The sequence below is a fragment of the Cervus canadensis genome, chromosome 12 (genome assembly GCF_019320065.1).
Source record: "Cervus canadensis isolate Bull #8, Minnesota chromosome 12, ASM1932006v1, whole genome shotgun sequence".
Classification (NCBI taxonomy): domain Eukaryota; kingdom Metazoa; phylum Chordata; class Mammalia; order Artiodactyla; family Cervidae; genus Cervus; species Cervus canadensis.
The window spans coordinates 64,380,297-64,401,555 of NC_057397.1; the positions used below are offsets into that span (position 1 = coordinate 64,380,297).

At 40.2% G+C, this 21,259-nt stretch overlaps 1 protein-coding gene across 4 annotated transcripts; it reads left to right on the forward strand.

Annotated features, from left to right (window-relative positions):
* The first annotated feature begins 81 nt into the window (after positions 1-81).
* On the forward strand, positions 82-20,610 carry MTERF3 (mitochondrial transcription termination factor 3). Of its 4 annotated transcripts, none has more exons than XM_043483062.1 (9): positions 82-333; positions 1,381-1,458; positions 3,089-3,437; positions 4,942-5,094; positions 9,516-9,705; positions 13,987-14,134; positions 14,517-14,588; positions 15,972-16,133; positions 20,340-20,610. In XM_043483062.1, exons 3-9 carry the CDS (start codon positions 3,104-3,106, stop codon positions 20,532-20,534), a joined length of 1,254 nt encoding a protein of 417 aa, XP_043338997.1. In that variant the 5' UTR covers positions 82-333; positions 1,381-1,458; positions 3,089-3,103; the 3' UTR covers positions 20,535-20,610. The 4 variants fall into 4 exon arrangements, with proteins under 4 accessions (XP_043338997.1, XP_043338994.1, XP_043338996.1 ...); XM_043483059.1 differs by having other exon boundaries at positions 1,381-1,453; XM_043483061.1 differs by lacking the exon at positions 1,381-1,458 and adding an exon at positions 1,971-2,099.
* The last annotated feature ends 649 nt before the right edge of the window (positions 20,611-21,259 follow it).

Genomic DNA, 21,259 nt, shown 5'->3' on the forward strand with positions numbered 1-21,259 from the left:
CCGGCGCGGTCCACGCGGCCTCGGGCGGCGGGTGGACCCGGCTTGCCGGGCCCGGGCCCCCGGGAGGGGCGTCCGCAGGGACCCGCGGCGCCTTTCCAGGCCCATCGGAAGGGTCTGCGGCGCCCACGGGGGATGGAGACCGTGTGCCCCCCGCGGCCGGCTCTGTCCTCCCTGCCGGGCGCCGCCCGCTCCCCACCCGCGCAGCCGCGCCGATGGTCTGGCCCGCTCCGGCCGTAGCCCACGTGGGCCGGCAGGCTAGCGAGCGCCGGCGGGCAGAGCCGCGCCGAGGGGCGGCCCGCGGGGTCCGGCTGGCTGGCGAAGGCCTGGCCGCAGGTAAAGGGGGTGCGCTCCCTGCCCGGGGGGCTCCTGGTCCGGCCCCCCCACCACCCTCCTCCTCCTCGGCTCTAGGCCGCGCCCCGGAGCCGCGTGGCCCTGTAGGCCTCGCGGCCCCGCCGAGGGTCAGCGATGTTGTTTTGTTCTCTTGGGCGGGTGAGAAGGACGCGCCGCGGCCCTTGTGTGTTTAGCACGCTTTGCCCGGGCGGTGGGGGCTCGGGGTGATTCGGGGGGACACGCGGAAGGAGATCTAGATGGCGAGGGGGGGCTTCCTCCGGAAGTTGGGTTTGGGGAACCTAAAACGGACTTGGTAGAATGGCCTGAGGCGGAGGAGGGGGGGTTGTCAAGCCGTGTTCCCGAGGTCCCTGATTCCGAAACCGTCCTCCTCCCCATCTTTCAATCTCCTGATCTAAGCCTCCCAGACAGAGGTCGAAATCTTGCACCCTCGTCGAATGTATTTAAGCGCCAATGAAACTACTAAGGCGTTCAGTGGAGAACTAGTCTATATATGTTAGTGGGTTTCAAAATTTACTTAAGGCCTTTTGTCTTTAGACGCAGATGCCTTTACCGGATTTTAAGTGTTTTGTAAGCAAATGAGTTCACCGTAGTTGCAAACCGATTCATTTCCGCCCAGAAAACAGGGAAGCCTTGCGAGGCTCTGGACCAGGGGGATACAGAGATTGGGAGGGTGCATGCAGGGATGAAGACAGAGCCCTGCTCTTGTGAACGAACAATTAATCAATTGTCAGAAGAATACACGGCGATGAAATGATGATGTAGCAAGGACAGTGTGATTATAAAGAAAAACAGACGGATAAACATTAGTTGTTTACATAAAGACCTTGTAATGAATATGGATAGAATGCAAATGCGGATCGTTCTGAAGTGGGGAGAGTTTTTGGGTTGTTTTTTTTTTATTGAAAGATAATTGCTTTACAGAATTTTGTTGTTTTCTGTCAAACCTCAACATGAATCAGTCACAAGTATACATATATTTCCTTCCTCCTGAACCTCACTCCCCTCTCCCGCCCCATCCCACCCCTGTAGGTTGATACAGAGCCCCTGTTTGAGTTTCCTGAGCCGTACAGCCAATTCCTGTTGGCTATCTATTTTACAAATGGTAATGTAAGTTTCCATGTTACTCTTTCCATACATCTCACCCTCTCCTCCTTTGTAGTGGGGAGAGTTTTGATTTGAGCCTGGCTCTAGAGGCTTTGAAGTGAATTGGGGATTTCAGGAGTTTGAAGGAGGACAGAATGCTTGGACAAACTGAGAAGTCAGAACATTTTAGAGCTCAAGAATCATCTTATTGTACCCATAACCTTTTAAAAACTTGTCTTTTAAAGAGTGGTTATTGAATCCCCCATCATGGGCCAGTCATGCCGAACCACCTTGAGAAACTTTTATCTGCAAGTAGCATAATTGTGGTCTTCTGGCTTCCAAATGAATGCCCTTATGACACTGCTGTGCAGAGAATGAATGTTGTAGCTTTGAGGAAAAACACGACAGATTTGGAGGCTCATTTCCCACCAGAGTTTAACAAAAATCACTCATAAGGCTGCTTTAAATACGTTTTTCCTTCCTAAAATCATTTCAGAATGACAGGGAGACGTTTCACTTTTATATATTACTTTCAGGAGACTTCCCTAAAGTGCAGATCTCCAAGAAGAGCTTAGACCCTGAAGCATTTATTTGGTCTAATTCCAAACATAAAACAAGCTGAAATTCAGTATGGAGAGAAACAAATCAAAAAGTTGTATGCAACAGTTAAGTCCGAACTCATTTATGTTTGGTTGTGTAATCAGTGAATATAATGATTATTATATGGCTAAGATGTGTTGGGCATTTTCCACATGCTGGACTCTATGCTATATTTTAATGGATTGTCTTATTTAATATAAAAAATGCATCGTTTACCCTTTAATTAAGCTGGCTAAATATAAAAGTCATTTGCTGATAAAAAATCTCTTTATAAGCAACCACTTTTTCTGTCAAAATATACATGTATCCATTGCTGGTTGCTTGTAATACATTTCTGTCTGTTCATTTTGCTTATTAGTTTTGAACCCCACCCCACCCCTCTGTTTTGAAAGTCTTTTTCTTTGTTCCTGCAGTCAAACAGAATTTGGTTTTGTTCAATTCTCTTTTGAGGGACAGCTTTACCTGTGAAATAATCAATAGTGCTCAACCCTGAGAATAAAGCAAGAAATGACCTTCTACAATGATAATATTTTGATGATTCACTTAAGACTAAGTAGAATTCTTGTTTTTGTGACTAATGTACATACATAAAATGCATCTGAATAATTCAGTGTTATTTTGATCAGCAATCTGCTTCTCAAATGTCCTTCAAATCAAATTTCAAGAGCACTTAAAAAAAAAAAGAACACTTAATTGCATCACCTTGCTTTCTTTAAATATTAAGTTAACAGGTTCAGCTGTAATTTTAATATTTACAGATTTTTTTTAGATGTTTTTCTCATGCCACTGATTTTGCTTTCTGTTTTTAAATTGTAAAGCATATCTTTATCTTTCCAATTCAGAAGTTCCTTTTGGTTTGTAACTGAAGCTGCCTTGTTTTTTGCTTTTCCTATGCTTAAAAACATCTGACTGCTTTAGTCATCTAAAGTAATAAACACCTTTTAAGCAGCAAAAATAATTTCCAGTTTATCTTTTTGTGGTTTGAATACTGTTTATGTGAATGTTTAAGTGAAATAAGTTTCACTTTTTTGATGGTTATGTGTTTCTTTCATAGGCAACTTTAAGAAAAATGGCCCTGTCAGCCCAACAGATATCCAGATGGCTCAACTCAAGTAAGTTGAGTAGCTTCATGACTGCTCTGCAACTCAGAAAACGTTCTCAGAGACCGGGAACAACATTGTCGTGTGGCGTTTTTGCTCAGCCCCATGTGTCCTCTGAGGGTTGCTTTCTCCAGTGGGGTTTTAGGACTTACAGGACTTCCTCCCTGTGGAATAGTTCCCAGTCTGCCGACTCAAGTAGGCAAGAGACTAATTGTACCCAAAGCACTTTGCTTCCTTCCGTGAATGAGCCGTCACAGAGGACACCAAAGATACCCGGCCTTGATTCTGAGCTGTCTCTAGAAGGTAATTTTCAACTTTCGGAAAACTCCCCTTTGCCTCACGTTGGTCGTTTGAACAAGCTACCTGTTTATATTTTGTTAGCCAATTTCAAGTCATACTTTGTGTCAGGAAAGAAAAAGAACAATCCACTTCTATTCATTTGCTTCTATTAGGCAATAATCTGCTTGCCTTTTTTTAGGCCTCTGACTTATTGACTAAGAAAAAAGTTTTTAGATTAATATGTTTAAGATTGTTTTATAGCTATGCCAATAGCACTTGCTTTCTATGTTCTTTATTTAGATATTTTAAAAAGGTTTACTAGGATCTAATTTACCCTATTCTATATACCTAATTAGGGTGTGATTTTACTCAAGTAAAAGTCATCCTTTTTGAATATACAGTTTTATGAATCTTGACATTGTGCTTTTAGTTCTGTAGCGGCCACCGCAGTCAACAAATAGAACAACAAGAACAATTAGAACACCCCAAAAAGCTCCCTCGTGTAAATTTTTTTAGTCACTCTTTTCCTGCCTGTGCTTCCCATTCTAGGAATATTCCTATGCAAGGAATACTTCACTACAGATGAGATAATGTTAGGTTAAGTAGATTATAAACACAAGGGAGCTGGGGGTGAGGGCCGCGAGGGGAGACTGGCTCTGAGAAATGAGAAAGGGTAGTGATGAGAGACAGAAAAATAGAACAAAAAGTCAAAGCTCTGATTCCTTAGCCTCAGGTGGGTTACAGTTCCCAGGGTCTTTTATACTGTGTTTCACTTGGGTGCCTGCGTGCTAAGTCACTTCAGCGTGTCCAGCTCTTGGCGACCCCATGGACTGTAGCCCGCCAGGCTACTCTGTCCATGGGATTCTCCAGGCAAGAATACTGGAGTGGGCTGCTGTGCCCTCCTCCTTCCTGACCCAGGGATCGAACCCGTGTCTCTGGTGTCTTCTGCAGTGGCAGGCGGGTTCTTTACCACTAGGGCCATAAAACCTGACTCAAGGCTGTACTAGAGAGGGTCACTCTGTGGCAAAGGATTGTGGGTGATGAAAACAGAATCGTAGAAATCCTCCTACAGACATATTTGAGAATAATTTGGAGGAGGAATGATCAGAACAAAATGACATTTCAGGGTATGATGACTTTAACCCATACAATTCAGGCTGGTAGAGTATGTTGTACTTTTGGCCGAGTTAACAAGCTATGGTAGTAGACTCAGTCTTTCTCAGAATGTGCTGTAGGTCACTAAGCATTCACACCTATTGATTACAAGTGAAGGAAAAGGAAAGGAATTTTGTACAGGACTTCACCAACAAATTTCTTACTTTGGAGGAATAGTAGTTGTTATCTAAATAGTCTTAACCTTACCTCTTAGAAGGTAGAAAATATATGGAATTTTTAGATGTTTAATTCAGAAATGATGCCAAGATTTAAAAAGAAGCAAACTAGGCAAGAGACTGCCTTTGTAGAAAGAACGTTTACGTATACAGATGAGAAAGCTAACTTGCGTCTTTTCCACATCCTGGCCGCAAAGGACTGGACGATGTGCCTCTGTTGTCCCCACTGCAGCCGATTTCTGATGAGGAGGCTGTTCAGATTATTGCAGGCCCTCCATTGCCCCCATCTTCAGTCACACTTCGAGACTATGTGGATCATTCCGAGACTCTGAGGAAGTTAGTGCTTCTAGGTAAGTCTAACTGACCCACAGTTTTTTTTTTTGCCTTATTTTTTAAATTAACATTTTTATCTTTATCAAAGTACATGCACATGCCTCAACGTCAAATAGTGTGAAAAGGCTTCCAGTGAAAAACTGTACTCGCAGCTTCATCCCTGCTGACCTGCATCTTGGACTGTCTGCTTTTACTGTCTCTGCTTAGACTACCTCTAAATGCCCATGTAATCACTTGTAGCGCTCTTGGTTGTTTCGTCAGTTTTAGATATCAGTTAATCTCTTGCACACACATACTTTTCCCCTTCATTCTCTTCAATTCTCTCAATAAGCTATATTAACAACTTTTAAAATAAATCATTAGTCACTGATCCCATTATAATTCTAAATATTGCCCACTGCTCTCTAGAAAGCGTGCTATGATTTTCTTCCTGTACAACCTTCCATTTTGTTGGAGTTAGTAATTGCTTTGTTTTTTGTTTGCATTCTTTGGTTTTCTTTGAACTTTCGCACACCTTCCAGTGGCCGCTCAGAACAGTTTTTCCTAACCCTCTCAAATGATTTTCCTTCCGTTTTCCTACTCCCCTGACCTTTCTCTGGAGCCCACTGTTCTGCCTTGGATGGCGTCTCTAGGCGTGCTCCAAAACCATCTTAGCTTGTTGACCAGTAGGATGCACCTAGATCTGGGTGGTTGGAGGCAGCCAAGAGATCTCCCTGCAAACTTTGAAGAGTCCTCTTTTATTTTTAAATCTAGCTCCTTATTGCAACTTTGTGCTTTTCCCATTATCTCTGGATCTGGCGCTTCTCTTATTCTACATTCCCAGATAATGAATTTCGGGATTGAGAGGAATAGGATAGGCTTGGGATTATCTCAGAACCATCTGTTTCTCTCATGTCTTAGTCACTGCCTTAGATTTCAGTAAAAAGTTAGGAGCTTCCTCACTTAATAGTCTCCCTTTGAGCAGTGTTCCCTGGTAATCTCTCTAATATTAGTGCTCTTTCTAAAATGCGGATCTGACTGTGTCAGTGACCTACTTCAAATCCTTCTAAGCTCTTCCTGGTCTGACCCTTGCTCACCCCTTCAGCTCCACTTGATTGCCACTCCCCTCCTTTTTGTTTGGCCAGCTCTGACAACTGGAGAACTTAACTCAAGTTCAAGTGACTTCCCAAATGTCTTCTCTGACCCTTCAGACAGAGTGACCCTCCTCTCGGCTCTTGGCGTCCGCCCCTGCTTACCTCAGTCTAGCCACTAAGAACGCTTCTATGGTTGTTTACACATCGTCCCTGTGCGAGTTACTCAGATGTATAGAGAATGGCCTTTGCTCTCAAGAAGCTTCAGGTCTTCATAAGCATCTAAATAATAATGGAAATCCAAAAATGAAAGGTACATAAATTGTACCCACACATTTTTTTTTGGCCTTATTTTTAAAATTAGCATTTCTATCTTTATCAAAGTACATGCACTTGCCTAAAAGTCAAATAGTGTGAAAAAGGTGGCAAGAGATATAAATAAAGTGTTCTTTGGGTTCTGAGGAGAGAGAAAGATGACATCTGCTACAAGCAGGGAAGCCCAGGACGTCCTCGGCCCTGGGAGAGGTCCCACAGGAAGGCATGTGGCCCCTACCTTTGAATAATCTTCAGTATACTTAGGGTTTTGAAATATGTTTCAGCCATTCCTTCATCTGTATACTGATCCTTCAACAGTACATCCCAGCAGTAACTTAAGTGGCAATGCCCTAGTTGGGACCATGATCCCATTGTTAAATAGTTGGTTTTTTTTTAAACTGAAAGAAAATTCCTTTTCCAGGGGACCTTCCCAACTCAGGGATCCAACCCGTGTCTCCTGCCTTGGCAGACGGATTCTTTACCCCCGAGCCACCCAGGGAGTCTCTGTACAGTGTTTCTGAGGACCCAAGTGTCCTGGTTCTCCTCTGCTTCTCAGATCTGCTTCCTGCCTTTCTCTGCTTGTTCTGTATCCCAGGAGGCTCACCTCTGTGCTCGGGCTCCTTTGCCAGCTGGCTTCTGAGCAGCCTCAGTGGTGGGAGGAGGCAGGGGACGGCAGGTGGGAGCATTTTTCCTCTGTCCCCTCCCTGTCTTGGGTCACGTAGCTGCCTTTCGCCATGGCAACAGCTCCTACCGAGAGCAGCCCTTGCTTAATAGCTTGCAGCTCCCTCTGGGTTCACAGGAGACTCCTCCTCCCTGTCTCTTTAGCGCTAGGGGTGCCCTTGTTTATTCCCGTAACTCTGCTCACACCACTGTACTGAGTCCCTTCATTAAAGTTGTTTCCTTCGAACTTGCTCGGGCAACTTCTGTTGCTTGCCAGACGCTGGCTGATACACAGTTTATGTAACCAAACTGAACTGATGGGTCAAAGCCAGCTTAGGGCTGTGGTCACCTAGAGTTAGCATCATGTATTATTCATTCTTTATATCCGCAGAAGTTGCCTGGTCCATAAGAAGCATCAGTGACTATATTTTTTTTTCAAGTTAATGAAATCGTTGAGTCAGCCCACGTGGATTTGTGCTGACAGCAGTGTGCTCTCCTGGTGAGACTCTGCCCTCCTTTTGCTGCTAAGAAGCAGCTTTTGAGGAATTCGGTTTCGGCACAGTCAGGGCAGGGCGTGACAGCTCATGCTGAGAGAGGCATTTGAGCACATGTCAACTGTAATACTGAGTTCAACTGTAGTCCAAACCCTTGATGTGATTTTTAAAGCGTCCCTTCCCACATTTATCACCAATTTTGGGAACTTTGTTTAAATAAGATAGTTTAGCAAGTAAATAAATAAGATAGTTTCTATCTTATTTATCCACCTGCCCACTAATTTAAATTCTTTTTCTGTTAGTACGATTTTTAAAATTATACTGTAGAAGAATTACATCTAGTTGTTAAAACTGCAGCTATTAAGGAGAAAGAACCCTAACCTCCTCTCCATCTCCAGTTCCACTTTACGAAGGTAACCACCATCACCAGTTTGTTGAGTAGTTTCTTTACCTTTTTCTAAGCAAATACATGTATTACAGAAAGCCATGCAGTGGGTCTTATATCCTCATGTAGTCAAACTTACTATTACTTTTTTTAAGTCTGTGTTTTCTTCTAGTAACTTTACAGTTAGTATACATTTAGAGTCTTAAACTATCTGAAATTAATTTTTGTATCAGCTATAGAAGGAATTAGTAATTATTTTTCAAATATATAGCTAGATGTCACATTGTGTTTTAATGAACAGTCCATCTTTTCCCCCACTGATTTTAAATGTTATTATTTGAACACTAGATTTTTAATTCATCTTGGATCTGTTTTTAGTCTTCATTCTGTGTGTATGTGTGTTTGTGTAATCTGTTTTTCTGTTAATTATCATCAATGCCTGTTTAATGTCAAGAAGTTTGGGTTTAGAGTTATATTTGGATCTAACACATGGAATTATAGACTCCATTTTTAAAAGTGCTTTTATTTCATTGCATTTATATTTAAGACTGTAAAGTTACATCTAGAAAACAGTTTGAGAGTTACTTTTTAACCTGAAGAAATATTTTTAAGAATATAAAATTTTAAAGAATATAAAATTTAAGTGTAAACAAAATTATATCTTATTATCTCATGTTTAGGATAAGAAATAGGCCTTTCCTATTCATGTTTGATTTTTTTCTTTAATCAGATAAAAAGGAAAAACAATAAAATGCTCAGTTTTAGTGAGAATTTTGAATCAAAAGTTACTTTGATTCCCTGCTTAATTGAGGTGGACATCTAATTATATCCATAACTAAAGTCCAATAAGTTACTTTCTCCCCCTTCTGACTTCCTTTCCTGTCCCTTGTCTCATTTGCTTAGACTCCCTCAGATTCTGAGACCTTGTGAAGGTGGAAGGCAGTATACTTTCTGCTTCGTTGTTACTTGAGAGCTGTGTATATTTCATGAGCTGTTTGATGAGCTCCTTCGAGGTTCTTGTCTTTATGCTAAAGGCCTGTGAAATGAATACAGTGAGTAAGACAGGGTTTGCTTTTGTTCCTCCTATGGAGGGAATCATAAGCCAATTTTTAAAATAATGCTTATAACTAAAATGATAAATTTCAAAGAAAGCAGCAGTTCATGGGGCTTGTTACCCTGCAGAATGACCAGTGAAGCAGTTACCATGGAGATCAGTAAGGGCTCGTAAGCACCCTGCAAACAGTATCCAAAAACCCTTAGATAAAGATGACGATGACGGCGGGTGGAAATTTAGCCCCAAGTGCACTGTTTTCCTTTATAGATGACTTTGAAAGAAATATTAGCTTTTAATGTATTTTTATTTCTGCAACCAAATTAGAAGTTCTGTTGGCCCTACGCAGGTCTCCTGTGGACAGGTCATTTACCTTCATCAGTAACTTCTTGTGTTCTTATACATGACGTTTAATGGCTCAGCCAGACAGATATCTTCACACAGGGCTTGTCATTTATTCCAGGAGTGGATTTATCCAAGATAGAAAAACATCCCGATGCAGCCAACCTCCTCCTGCGACTGGATTTTGAAAGAGACATTAAGCAAATGCTCCTGTTTCTTAAAGATTTGGGCATAGAGGATACCCAACTGGGACCACTCCTGACCAAAAACTATGCTATTTTTTCTGAAGACCTTGAAAATCTGAAGACCAGGTAGGGCTGTTAGATTGATTTTCACATAACCCAAGAAGAGGCTGTGAAGAATAACATGTGTAAGTTATTTTTTTAAGTCTCAGCAGCATAAGGATCTGCTGACATAATGAATGTGAATGTGACTTTGTTATGGACCTTCTTTGATCAAAATTAAGTATCTAAGGAGTTCTCTGTGGTCCAGAGGCTGAGACTCCATGCTCCCAATGCATGGGACCCGGATTCGATCCCTGGTCAGGGAACTGGACCCCAAGTGATGCAACTGAAGATCCCGCATGCTGCAGTGAAGGTCAGAGATCCCATGTGCCTCAATTAAGACCTGGTGCAGCCAAATAAATAAATACTTAAAAAAAAATTAAGTATCTAAATTACTTCTTTTGTTCAACTACCCATTGTTATTTTTATGCTTTCAGTTTATTGCTAAGCCACTACTTTACTGTTTCTCTTTGGAAACTGGGATACGTTTTTTTTTTAATCCGTTAACAAGTGGCTGAATTATCTGAGAGCACACTTTAAGGTATGAAAGCCTGATCTTTCCTATTGTTCTTTCTGGCCAATGTTGAATGGTACATATTTAACCTTCTTTTGGCAAATACCGTATAATTTGTTTAGTTGCTTCTGTCAGTTGGCTATTTTGGTTTTTCCTTTTTTTTTTTTATAGCACTCTTATAAATATCTGTGTACTTCACTCAGTATTCAAGGAATTTATTGAATTTCTGAGAATTTATATAGTCAGGTACTGTTGACCTGTGAATCCCACTGGGCATTGGCAACATCACAGAGAGTAAGACAGAGTCTGGGTCTTGTAAGTTCACATCTTGGATTCATCATCACTCTGACCTCTTACCTAAATCAGGTTTTCCCAGACTCACTGCATGGGAGCACTCTCCACTCCGCTGCCCAAATCAGAAATACTGGTATTAACTTGGACCTCTCGTCTTTTATCATCCACATCTAAGAAATAACCAAGGTCTGTTGGTTGTATTTGTATCGCTCTCAAATCTTAATCTTCCCTGTGAACACTTGACCTCGGGTCCCCATTGTCTCACATGAAGAATGCCCCAACCTTCTCCTAACTAATCTGCCTCTCATCTTCTCACCCAGACTGTTCTCATACTGGATTCAGAGAGCTCCGGAGTTCCTTGAAGGTCTCTGAGTTAGGAAAACAAAAAAAGAAAACAACAAAAAACACACATATTTCTTACATTATTATTGTTGAACAATTTGAGCCCTTGCTATATAAGCAAGGCACTTAGATGTACTCTCTCCCTTCATGTGACTTACAGTCTGGTGTAACACAGACAGGCTGTTACAGTTCAGAGGACGGAAAGAGTGGAAATGGTTCTAGGGGACTCAGTCTGATGTGGCCAGCTCTGCTCCTGACTGTCTGGAACACTCCTTCTCTCCCCGTGTAAAAAAACCAGCTTGCCCTTCCGCTCAGGATGCAGTTCAAGGAAGGGTACATACCAAGAGGTGGAGATCACTGGGAACCATTTCAGAGGCTGCCCAAGGCACCTTTATTAATTCATATCCTTGGGAGAGGCAGAGAGAGGTTAAATAATGTGCCCTAGATGCTCCAGCTAGTCTAAGTGGCAAAGCTGAGATTCAGATCCACTTAGTCTAACTTCAGAGTCCTCACTACTACACTGTACTGCCTCCCTACTTTTAATTCTATGAAGGAAACATACATTTAAAAGGAGGTTAACTTGCTCAAGATCATACATACACATATGAGAGTAACAAAGATTATTTTCATATACGGAGTATAGTCTAATGGGTCCTAAAGCTGGCTGTCAAATTAAATTGGAACATTTTTTAAAGAATTACATAGAACTTTTTAATAGGTAATTTACCACATAAACTTAAAAGGTGATAAAATGAAAAGTAAGCTTCTCCTGGAAGAGGCAAAGGTATAATCTTTTTTTGAACTTAGCTTCTGGCTCTGGTATGTACAGATTTATTTTCTAGAATTTCTGTGATTGCACTGAGTTCATGCACTTGTTTGCTTTTCAAAGAAGAGAATTTGAAACATATAAAAGAGTTGGTTGATTAAGAGTTTTCAAATGAATGGTGTGCATTTAAATTATTAGAATTTTTTTTTTTTTTGGCTGGGCCCTTTTATCTTAATTTTTTATTGGAAAAGTTATCACAGTAGATAACAGTTTCAATAGAGTTTTAATCAGATATTGGTCTCTCCTGTGACCAAAGAAGAAAAAAAATCGTAATTGTCCTTTCCAGCCTACTTATTCCTATTCCTCATCAGCCTTGCAAGACTTCTCTAGGTAGGCAGGTACTATTATCAAGTTTTTTGTTCAACTAGCTAAGAATGTTGTATCATACGCCAGCATGTATGTGCGTCTTTATGCACTCATACACAAGAGCACACACATACACGGTTGGTAGCATTTGTACAACAATGCTGCACCTCACATTCTTAACTCTATTTTGGAGATAGTTTTTTATTGGCTCTTCCTATTCTTTTTAAACCTTTTACAGTTCGTGCTACAGATCTGTCTAGTCCCCTTTTGGTAAACACAGTGGTTATTTTCTAGTCTTTACTGTCACAGAGAAGCTGCAGTGACTCCCCTTTTATAGAAATCATTTCATACATATTGGTATATATCTGTAGGACACATTTCTAGAAGTAGAATTGCTAGGTCAAAGGGTATATGCATTTATGATTTTAATAGATAGATTGCCCCTCATGTAGACTTCCCAGTTTACACTCTCACCAACAGTGTACACGTGCGCCAGCTTCCTTATTATCCTCACTAATACAGTGTCATTGAGCTGTATAATTTCAGTTCATTTTATAGATAAAAACATTACCTTGTAGTTTTGGAAATGATGTTTAGAACATCAGATGTTTGAAGGATCTTTTCATATGTTGAATGTCTGTTTACATTTTCTTTTCTATAAATTATATGTGTCCTTTGCCATTTTTAACTGGGCCTTTTTCTTTCTTTTTTTTTTTTTTTTTTGGTAAGCATTTTTTAATGCATTAACAAAATTAGTTCTTTCTCTATGACATGTTGTAAATATTTTTCCTAGACTGTCACTTGTCTGACTTGGTTGGTGATTTTTTTTTTTTTTTGCCTTGCATTTAAAGTTTTGTATAGTTTTATCAATTTTTTCTCTCTCTCATCTCCTCTAAGGGACTGGTTTAAAGGAATAATAATCATTTAGTGTAAAATATAAGTTCTCATACATGGTATAAAAATATCATAGTCACTACAGTTAGGCATGCCTGAGTTCAAATTTCAGCTCTGTCAGTAATTAGTTAGTGGCCTAAGACAAGTTATTTAACTTCTCTTAATCTGTGTTTCTTCAAATGCAATGTGGGAAATTTACCTGACTTACAGGGGTTTGTTTTTCCAATGAGAATCAAACAAAATAATGTCCTAGAATATTTTAGGCATTTAAACTGACTTTCTCTGTGTTTATAGATTTTAAAAATCAATAATGTTACATTATAGTCATACTTTATAGTTATACTTTCTGGACTTTACTGCCTTATTTTCGTTCCCAGAAACAGCAGGAAATTTCTCAGTTGTCAACAAAATACATATTGAAAGACTATAGTGAAAATTATTTATGAAAATACATTCTAAGAATTCTCTGGCAGTTTAGGACTCCATGCTTCCCTTCAGGGAACTAAGACCCTAAAGCCATGAGACAGTGAGACAGCCAAGAAAACAAATTCCTCTTTCCAGTCTTAGCTGCATGCTTGATGATCTTTCTTTGTAAAAAGAGTTAGCAAAAAAAAATTCTAAAGCAGAAGCTATCTCATTTCTTTTTTTTAACCAACCAATAAAACAAGTCATTAATTGACTGTTTGTTAGTGGATTTCAGAAATATTTTCTGTTTCTAATTATAAATGGAAAAGCTGAATGGGTACTTGTTTTGTTTTAAGCACGCGTGCGTGCTTGCCTAGTCATGTCCGACTCTTTGCAACCCCATGGACCGTAGCCCACCAGACTCCTCTGTCCATGGAATTCTCTAGGCAAGAATACTGGACTGGGTTGCCATTTCCTTCTCCAGAGGATCTTTCTGACCCAGGGATTGAACCTGTTTCTAACATCTGCATTGGCAGGCAGATTTTTTTACCAGTGTACCACCTGGAAAGCCATTTATTTTAACCATATTTGGATTATTATTATAGAATGTTTTTGCTTAAACTTGTTTTTTTTTGGTTTGTGAATGCTTTAAAAACAGTTGTTACTTTCGAAGGTAGCAAGACACTAGTAAATATTTACAATATGTGCATGTATTTTGTTTCTCTAGGGTGGCTTATCTACAGTCAAAAAATTTCAGTAAGGCAGATATTGCACAGATGGTCAGAAATGCACCATTTCTTCTGAGTTTTTCAGTGGAGAGATTGGATAACAGACTGGGATTTTTTCAGAAAGAACTTGAACTTAGTGTGAAGAAGGTAAAAGAGAACTGGAGAATTCGTATGTTTCCATGTCAGCTACATTTAGTAACAGTTAAAGCTCATGTTTCTAACAGATGCCTGGCCCATATGAATTCTATCAATGCCTGGTATTTTCTGTACAAGAATGGATTACCTTGCTAGGTTAATGATATCGCTATGTCATTTTATGATAATTCCATCAAGTTGCTTCCTTAACTGTTATTTTGAGCATTTTTTTTTTTCCCTCAAACAGTAATACGTATTTGTATTTCTGGGCTCCTTAGCATTTCTCTCCTGGGTTATATTTTAAATTTTACTTTTATATCCTAGTTATGCCTTGTTTTTTCCAAACTAGTTGAATATGCATATATATTAATAATAGATTATTTTATAACTGTAGACTCGAGATCTGGTAATTCGTCTCCCAAGGCTACTAACTGGAAGTCTGGAGCCTGTGAAGGAAAACATGAAGGTAGGACAATAAGAAGTTTTGGAGAAACCTGCTTCTGAAGTGTTTAAGTCCTCTGAAGGGAATGGGTTTTGCTCTCATCATCTTAAAGAAAACCGGATTGTAAAAGAAGGTATTTCCAAGAAGGTGGACCTAGGAAATAATACAATAAATGTACAGCAGGCGGTTTATTTTGGTTTATAATTTTTTCACATACTGACCAGGTGTTACATGAGTTAGTTGCCTTGTAGACATTGGTACCGTAATCCTAGAGGAGCAGGTTAGGTATCCGGGTGGGACCTGGAAGCCACTTCCTTTGCCCAGGATGAGGGTCTGTGTCGGGGTCACCTGGGTGGGAGATGAGCAGCAGCGTCTGAGCTTCTTTGCAGAGGGTGGTGCCGGCACATGTGTCTCCTAGAACCTGTGCCACTTGCCAGCTCTTATTCTAGCATAGAACACACCAGACACTCTACTACTGTATAGAACCAGGGGCAGCTGACTTGTTAGTATCCCACAGCTGCCATGCGATTTGAAATTATTATATAAAGCCTATTTGCTGAGGTACCTGAAGTGTTCGATACTCAGCTCTTGAAGACATTTGTATTGAGCACCTACCTGCCCATGTCCTGTTCCTGGGAGACAGTCCCTGCCGTTGTGGAGCGTACAGTCCAGCAGAGGGGGTCGCCTACAAAGTGATGAGAGCAATGGACGGTGGGGAGCGTAGAATACTGTGAATGCACACAAAGGACCTCTCCCACATTTGAGTGGTCTTTTTTTTTAAGTCATCTCTGTTTGGAATTTTGACACGTAGCATTTCCAGATGACAGGATTAGGAGTGTGCTTGGGAGCAGAAGCTCAGAAAGCACTTTAATAATCTTCCTGCCACTCTGTGTGGTGTAGGGCCCATGCAGATAACCTGACCAGGCCTCCTGTGGCCACTGTTTCTCTGTCTTGTATTTATGATCGCTGCTTTGGCGAGCTTCGTGATGGTCATCAGGCTGTGAATAGCTCATCCTCAAGAGAGAGGTTTAAAATTCAGGTTACCCCAGAAACAAGGAGTCATGAACCCTTAAGGGCATTGGCATAGCCATCTCCAGATTTTAATGTCTTTAAATTTTGAAAGAATTAATGTTACCTCTAGCATGTTACCAAAATAACTATTTGTGTTGGTGATTCATGGGCTTCCCTGGTAGCTCAATGGTAAAGAATCCACCTGCCAATGCAGGAGACATGGGTTTGATCCCTGGGTCAGGAAGATCTCCAGTATTCTTGCCTGGGAAATTGTATGGACAGAGGAGCCTTTCGGGCTACAGTCCACGGGGTCTCAAAAGAGTTGGACTCAACTTAGGGACTGAACAACAACAAACAATGACTTTCGTGATTCATCGCAACTCTACTTTCTTTTAGGTTTTTCGGCTCGAACTAGGTTTTCAGCAGAATGAAATTCAACACATGATCACCAAAATCCCAAAGATGCTGACTGCAAATAAAAGGAAACTCACCGAGACTTTCGACTACGTGCACAACGTGATGTGCGTGCCCCACCACATCATCGTCAGGTTCCCGCAGGTGAGGCGCTCGCAGCTGTCTGTCCTGAAGAGCTGCCGTCACCCCTCGTCCAGAACTCCCGGAAGCGCACCGTGCTCTCGGCGTGTGAAAGTCCCGTGCTGCTTGTGAAGGAGTCAGACCAAACACAGTCCAGTTCTGAGAGCTGTATTAAGGCCGTATTTCTTTTTTTTTTTTTTTAATTTAATTGGAGGCTAATTACTTTACAATATTGCAGTGGTTTTTGCCATACATTGACATGAATCAACCATGGGTATACATGTGTTTCCCATCCTGAACCCCCCACCCACCTCCCTCCCCATCTATCCCTCAGGGTCATCCCAGTGCACCAGCCCTGGGCACCCTGCCTCATACATCGAACCTGGACTGGTGATCTGTTTCACATATGGTAGTCTACAAGTTTCAATGCTATTCTCCCAAATCATCCCACCCTCGCCTTCTCCCACAGAGTCCAACAGTCTGTTCTTTACATCTGTGTCTCTTTCGCTGTCTCGCATATAGGGTCATCGTTACCATCTTTCTAAATTCCATATATATGCGTTAATATACTGTATTGGTGTTTTTCTTTCTGACTTACTTCACTCTGTGTAATAGGCTCCAGTTTCATCCACCTCATTAGAACTGATTCAAATGCATTCTTTTTAGTAGCTGAGTGATATTCCATTGTGTATATGTACCACAGCTTCCTTATCCATTCGTCTGCTGATGGGCATCTAGGTTGCTTCCATGTCCTGGCTATTGTAAACAGTGCTGCGATGAACATTGGGGTACATGTGTCTCTTTGAATTCTGGTTTCCTTGGTGTGTATGCCCAGCAGTGGGATTGCTGGGTCGTATAAGGCCATATTTGTTTTTGCCCATCTTTGTATCAAGACTACAATCTAGCAAATATAATAATGGGATTACTTGTGAGAGAGAAGGGCATCCATATACATCTCTGGAGGAAAAATAAGTGATGACTCTTTCCCTGTGGTTTGTACCTAGCCCTCATTCTGCCTATTGGAATCTAACATGTTCTCTCCTGTGTGCGTCTCTATTCACATGGAAATAGGTCACTTCCCTTAAAGATTTTTTTCCATTCTAAATGTATTTTATTCACAGTCTGCCTAAACCCATTAGTTAACAAGCCATGTTGTAATGATCTATCAAAGCATGTAGTTCTTAACTCCAGTTAGTCATCATGCCAAAGCCGTAATTATGTTTTCTAAGCTGATCGGATTTTCCTGTTCTTTACCTGATGAGTGACATAATCTGTTTGTTCAGAAGAATGTTTCTTTGAAAGCAGGTCTTGTCTAATTTATACACTGCTAAATTCCCTGCACCTGGAATTAGAAGGGACCAATTAGTAGGTACTAGATAGATATCTGTTGAACAAATGAATGAATCTCATGAAGGTCATCCTTCTTTCCTGTTTGACATGTGAATAGACACTCAGTGAGTATTCATCGGATAAATGAAAGATTGAATTGCATTAAAGTGATTCCTCCATTTGCTCTATGTGTTCTTGATGAAAAGGTGGGCAATGAAACATGACTTTAATACAACTCTCAGAACTAGCCTGCATTAGGTACAGTTTCCTCACAAACAACAACATTTATTTACCTATCATATTTCACGGTGAATGAGCCCTTAATAGAGAATTTTTGTTTCATCAAATGCATGAGTATTCATTATAAAAAGTGTTAGAAGCCTCCAGGGTTGCAAATTTGGCTTTATGGAACCATCATAAAGTAAGTAATCTTCAACTGAAAAGCAATAACAGTTTTCCACTTGGTTGATAGATAATTCCGTGACAGTAGAGCATGATAAGAGAATGTGATTTGAGGATGTAAAAATCAATGAGTCACGGTCTGTATTCTCGTGGAACTTGTAATCTAATGTGGAAGACAGGTTTTTAGAATGTAAATTGCTTTACATTATGTTAGAGTCTTAGCCAGATACCATATGCAGCTATTGATTTAATTTAGGAGCGGCAGGAAGATCTTAGAAATAATTCAGCTATTGATTGCTTATTTACTATATGCCGACTCTGTCTCTACTGCTTTACTTGTATTAATTCATTTAATCTTCACAGCAGCCCATGTGAGGTAGGTAGTATTATTGTCCCTACTTCCCAAACGAAGAAATTAAGCATGAAGAGATTCAGTAGCTTGTCCAAGGTTACCCAGGTAACAGGGGCCAGAGCTAGGATTAGGACTCTGGCAGTCAGTTTGAAAACCCATGCTCTCAACCTGAGATCTACTGCTACTCTAAGGAGTGACATTTGAGTTGTCAGTAGAATGAGTTGGGTTTAACAATGGACAGAAACTTTGCAAGTAGAGAAAAATACTAGCTTGACTAGATGCATCAAAATCAGTTGTTTAAAAACACAGAATTTTTTTAGGTACCCCAGATCCTAGCTTCTGAGAAGCCCGCTTATAGATGTGTGGCTTCCACATTGGGAGGATTCTCAGACTCCTATGCAGGATTGTTTTCTTTTTCCTTAAAAAAAAAAAAAAAAAAAGCTTCATTAATGGAAACATAGGCTAACTGACAGCCAGGACTGTGAGGGAACTGATGTAGCCTTAAAATTTTTGTCTGGTGCTTTAAAAACTTAGTGGTATGAAATAATTTTCTCATGCAAATAACAGTTCTGGTTGGTACATAATTTTATGATTAATTTAAAATGGAGAAACAGTTCTAACTTTAAAACTACGGTTAATTTAATCATCTCAGAGCCGGAACCATGGAAGGTAAAAAGTAACAAAAGCAGTGAGGGTAATAACAAGGAAGAAATCACTTTCAGGAATGAGGCTTATCTCTTGTTTCTCCTCTTTCCCTATGGGTTTCTGTGAAGGCAGAGCTGAAGTCCATGTTAGGGCAGAAGGGGATCGAGAGAGAGAAAAAAACTTAATCTGAGCAGTGACTTTGGACTTGAAAGATTATACAAATCTAAATCGATGATAATGAATTCACTTTGAACCACTGGGAAACTAATATAGTTATCTAGTCATAAGCTGTGTAATTGCCTCAAAGCATTATTACATTTAGGAAATGAATAAGTTTGGGAGCTTCGGAGTCATATGTGGCCTTGTCTGTATGTTGTGTAAGCTGAGAGTGACTGGAAGAGTCATATTTAAGAAACATCTAAATGCTTCTTATGTCTTTTGAGCAATAATAACATGATAACCGGAATGCAGTTACCACAATGAAGGCAGAGTAGTGCATAATTTGTTTCTGCAGAGAGAGAAAAAGATATTCCAAAAGCAAGCCAATCTCATGTTGAGTTAGCACTCTATACTTTTTTTGGCCACTGTTCTCAAAGTTCTTTAGTTTTCAACAATCGTTTTTCACGATGTCCTTGTCAAGTGATCTATTATTATTTTGTTTCCACTTGAATATAAAGAAAGACTCTTGGAGGTTATGTGCTATGTGGAGTGTCCCCAGTGTATCTGAAACACAGTCACAGGAAGGCCCTAAGACCTAGTAGTCAATGTAGTTCATTGGGCCTTGCCAGGGAGCCTCACAGATATCTCTTTAGCTCAGGGCTCCATTCAGGTCTGGCCAGATCTTGCAATTCTCCCATCTTCCTTGCAGCTGGCTTTATAGATTTAGCTTGCGTCTGACTCCTTTTTAAAATTACTGTATTTACCCCATTCCTCAGGAGTTTTAACTCCAAAGCAGTTAAGTTGCTTCCCTGAAGTCCAGGTTCATTTCATTTTAAATACCAGTCAGAGGGAGCAACAGGAATTTAAAAAGAAAGAAAGGGATATAGGGAAGCTTCACAGATTGTGAAATCTTACACAATTTTTCATGCCATAAAGCTCCATCTCTAACTTTGGTTCTCCATCTTGGAAAGCATCAGAATCACTTGGAGGACTTGTGGGCCCCACTCTCAAAGTTTCTGATTTAGTAGATTTGGGGTGGGACCTTCAGGTTTGCTTTTTAAACAGCTCCTCTGGTCTCTCCAAATAAGTCTGGTCTTTGCCTACAGTGCAGCCCTTTATTATTTTAGAATTGTTCAGATTATTAGTTTTGAGTTCCTAATTTTTAATCATAATTTCTTAGTAGAAGCCAAAGGGTTTAAACCCTCTAGCATTTACCGTATTTATTGAACATATGGTTAATTCTTTATATTTGTTAATCTATTAAACTGTTTAGCCAGATAAACGTTTTAATAGTTCATATTTTAGTGTACAGTGTTTTTTTTAACTCTTTTTTTCTTTTCTAGGTATTTAATACAAGGTTGTTTAAAGTCAAAGAAAGACATCTGTTTCTTGCCTATTTAGGAAGAGCACAGTATGACCCAACAAAACCTAACTACATCTCTTTAGACAAATTGGTATCTGTGCCTGATGGAATATTTTGTGAAGGGATGGCCAAGGCATCAGTACGGGACTTCGAAAAATTCTTAAAAACTCTTTAGTTTTTGATGAATGGTAGAATGTAATGATGTAAAGTGAATATGTATATATGAATAAATTAACATATTTTAAAATAAATGCTTCAGGCCTCTATTATAAATTGGGATACACTTCTGATAGATGCTTCTTCCAAGTTTCTGGTGACTTAACTCAGATTTGACTCAACCATTTCCTTCCTTCTTGGGAAAGAAAACTAAAATACAGTAAGCTTAGAGAAAGGGAGGCTGTTTACCAGGCTGGTGTGCTGTCCTGGTGAAGACGGGAACAGTGGAGGATTTTCCTTCTTGTTTTCAAGGTCTTTTAAAACTGTTTCATCACAAGACAGCTATATTTTCTTTGACATATTAGGAGTTCGGAGCATGCCATATTATCCATCTAAGTATCTACTACTCCCTCAGATTTTGCTACAGAACACATTTTGGTTTATATACACTGTTATGTTCCTGAGCAAAGATATTGAAAGTTGCCCACAGTTAGCTACTGAAAATCTGGAAAGAAAAGGGGATAGGAAAGTTGTTTGAAGGACAGCAATGAGACGTAGTAAAAGGCCACATAACAAGCCTTTGTCTTATGGCCGGGGATATAAAGATTTAGCATGAGATGATACTTTTTTTTCCTGTTTCCCATTTAGACATGTGATCCTGGGTACAGGATCTGATTGTTTGTGAGATGAGGCATCCTGGCTTCAGGGATCTGCCTTAGGATCACAAGACTGGGTAGACTGTTG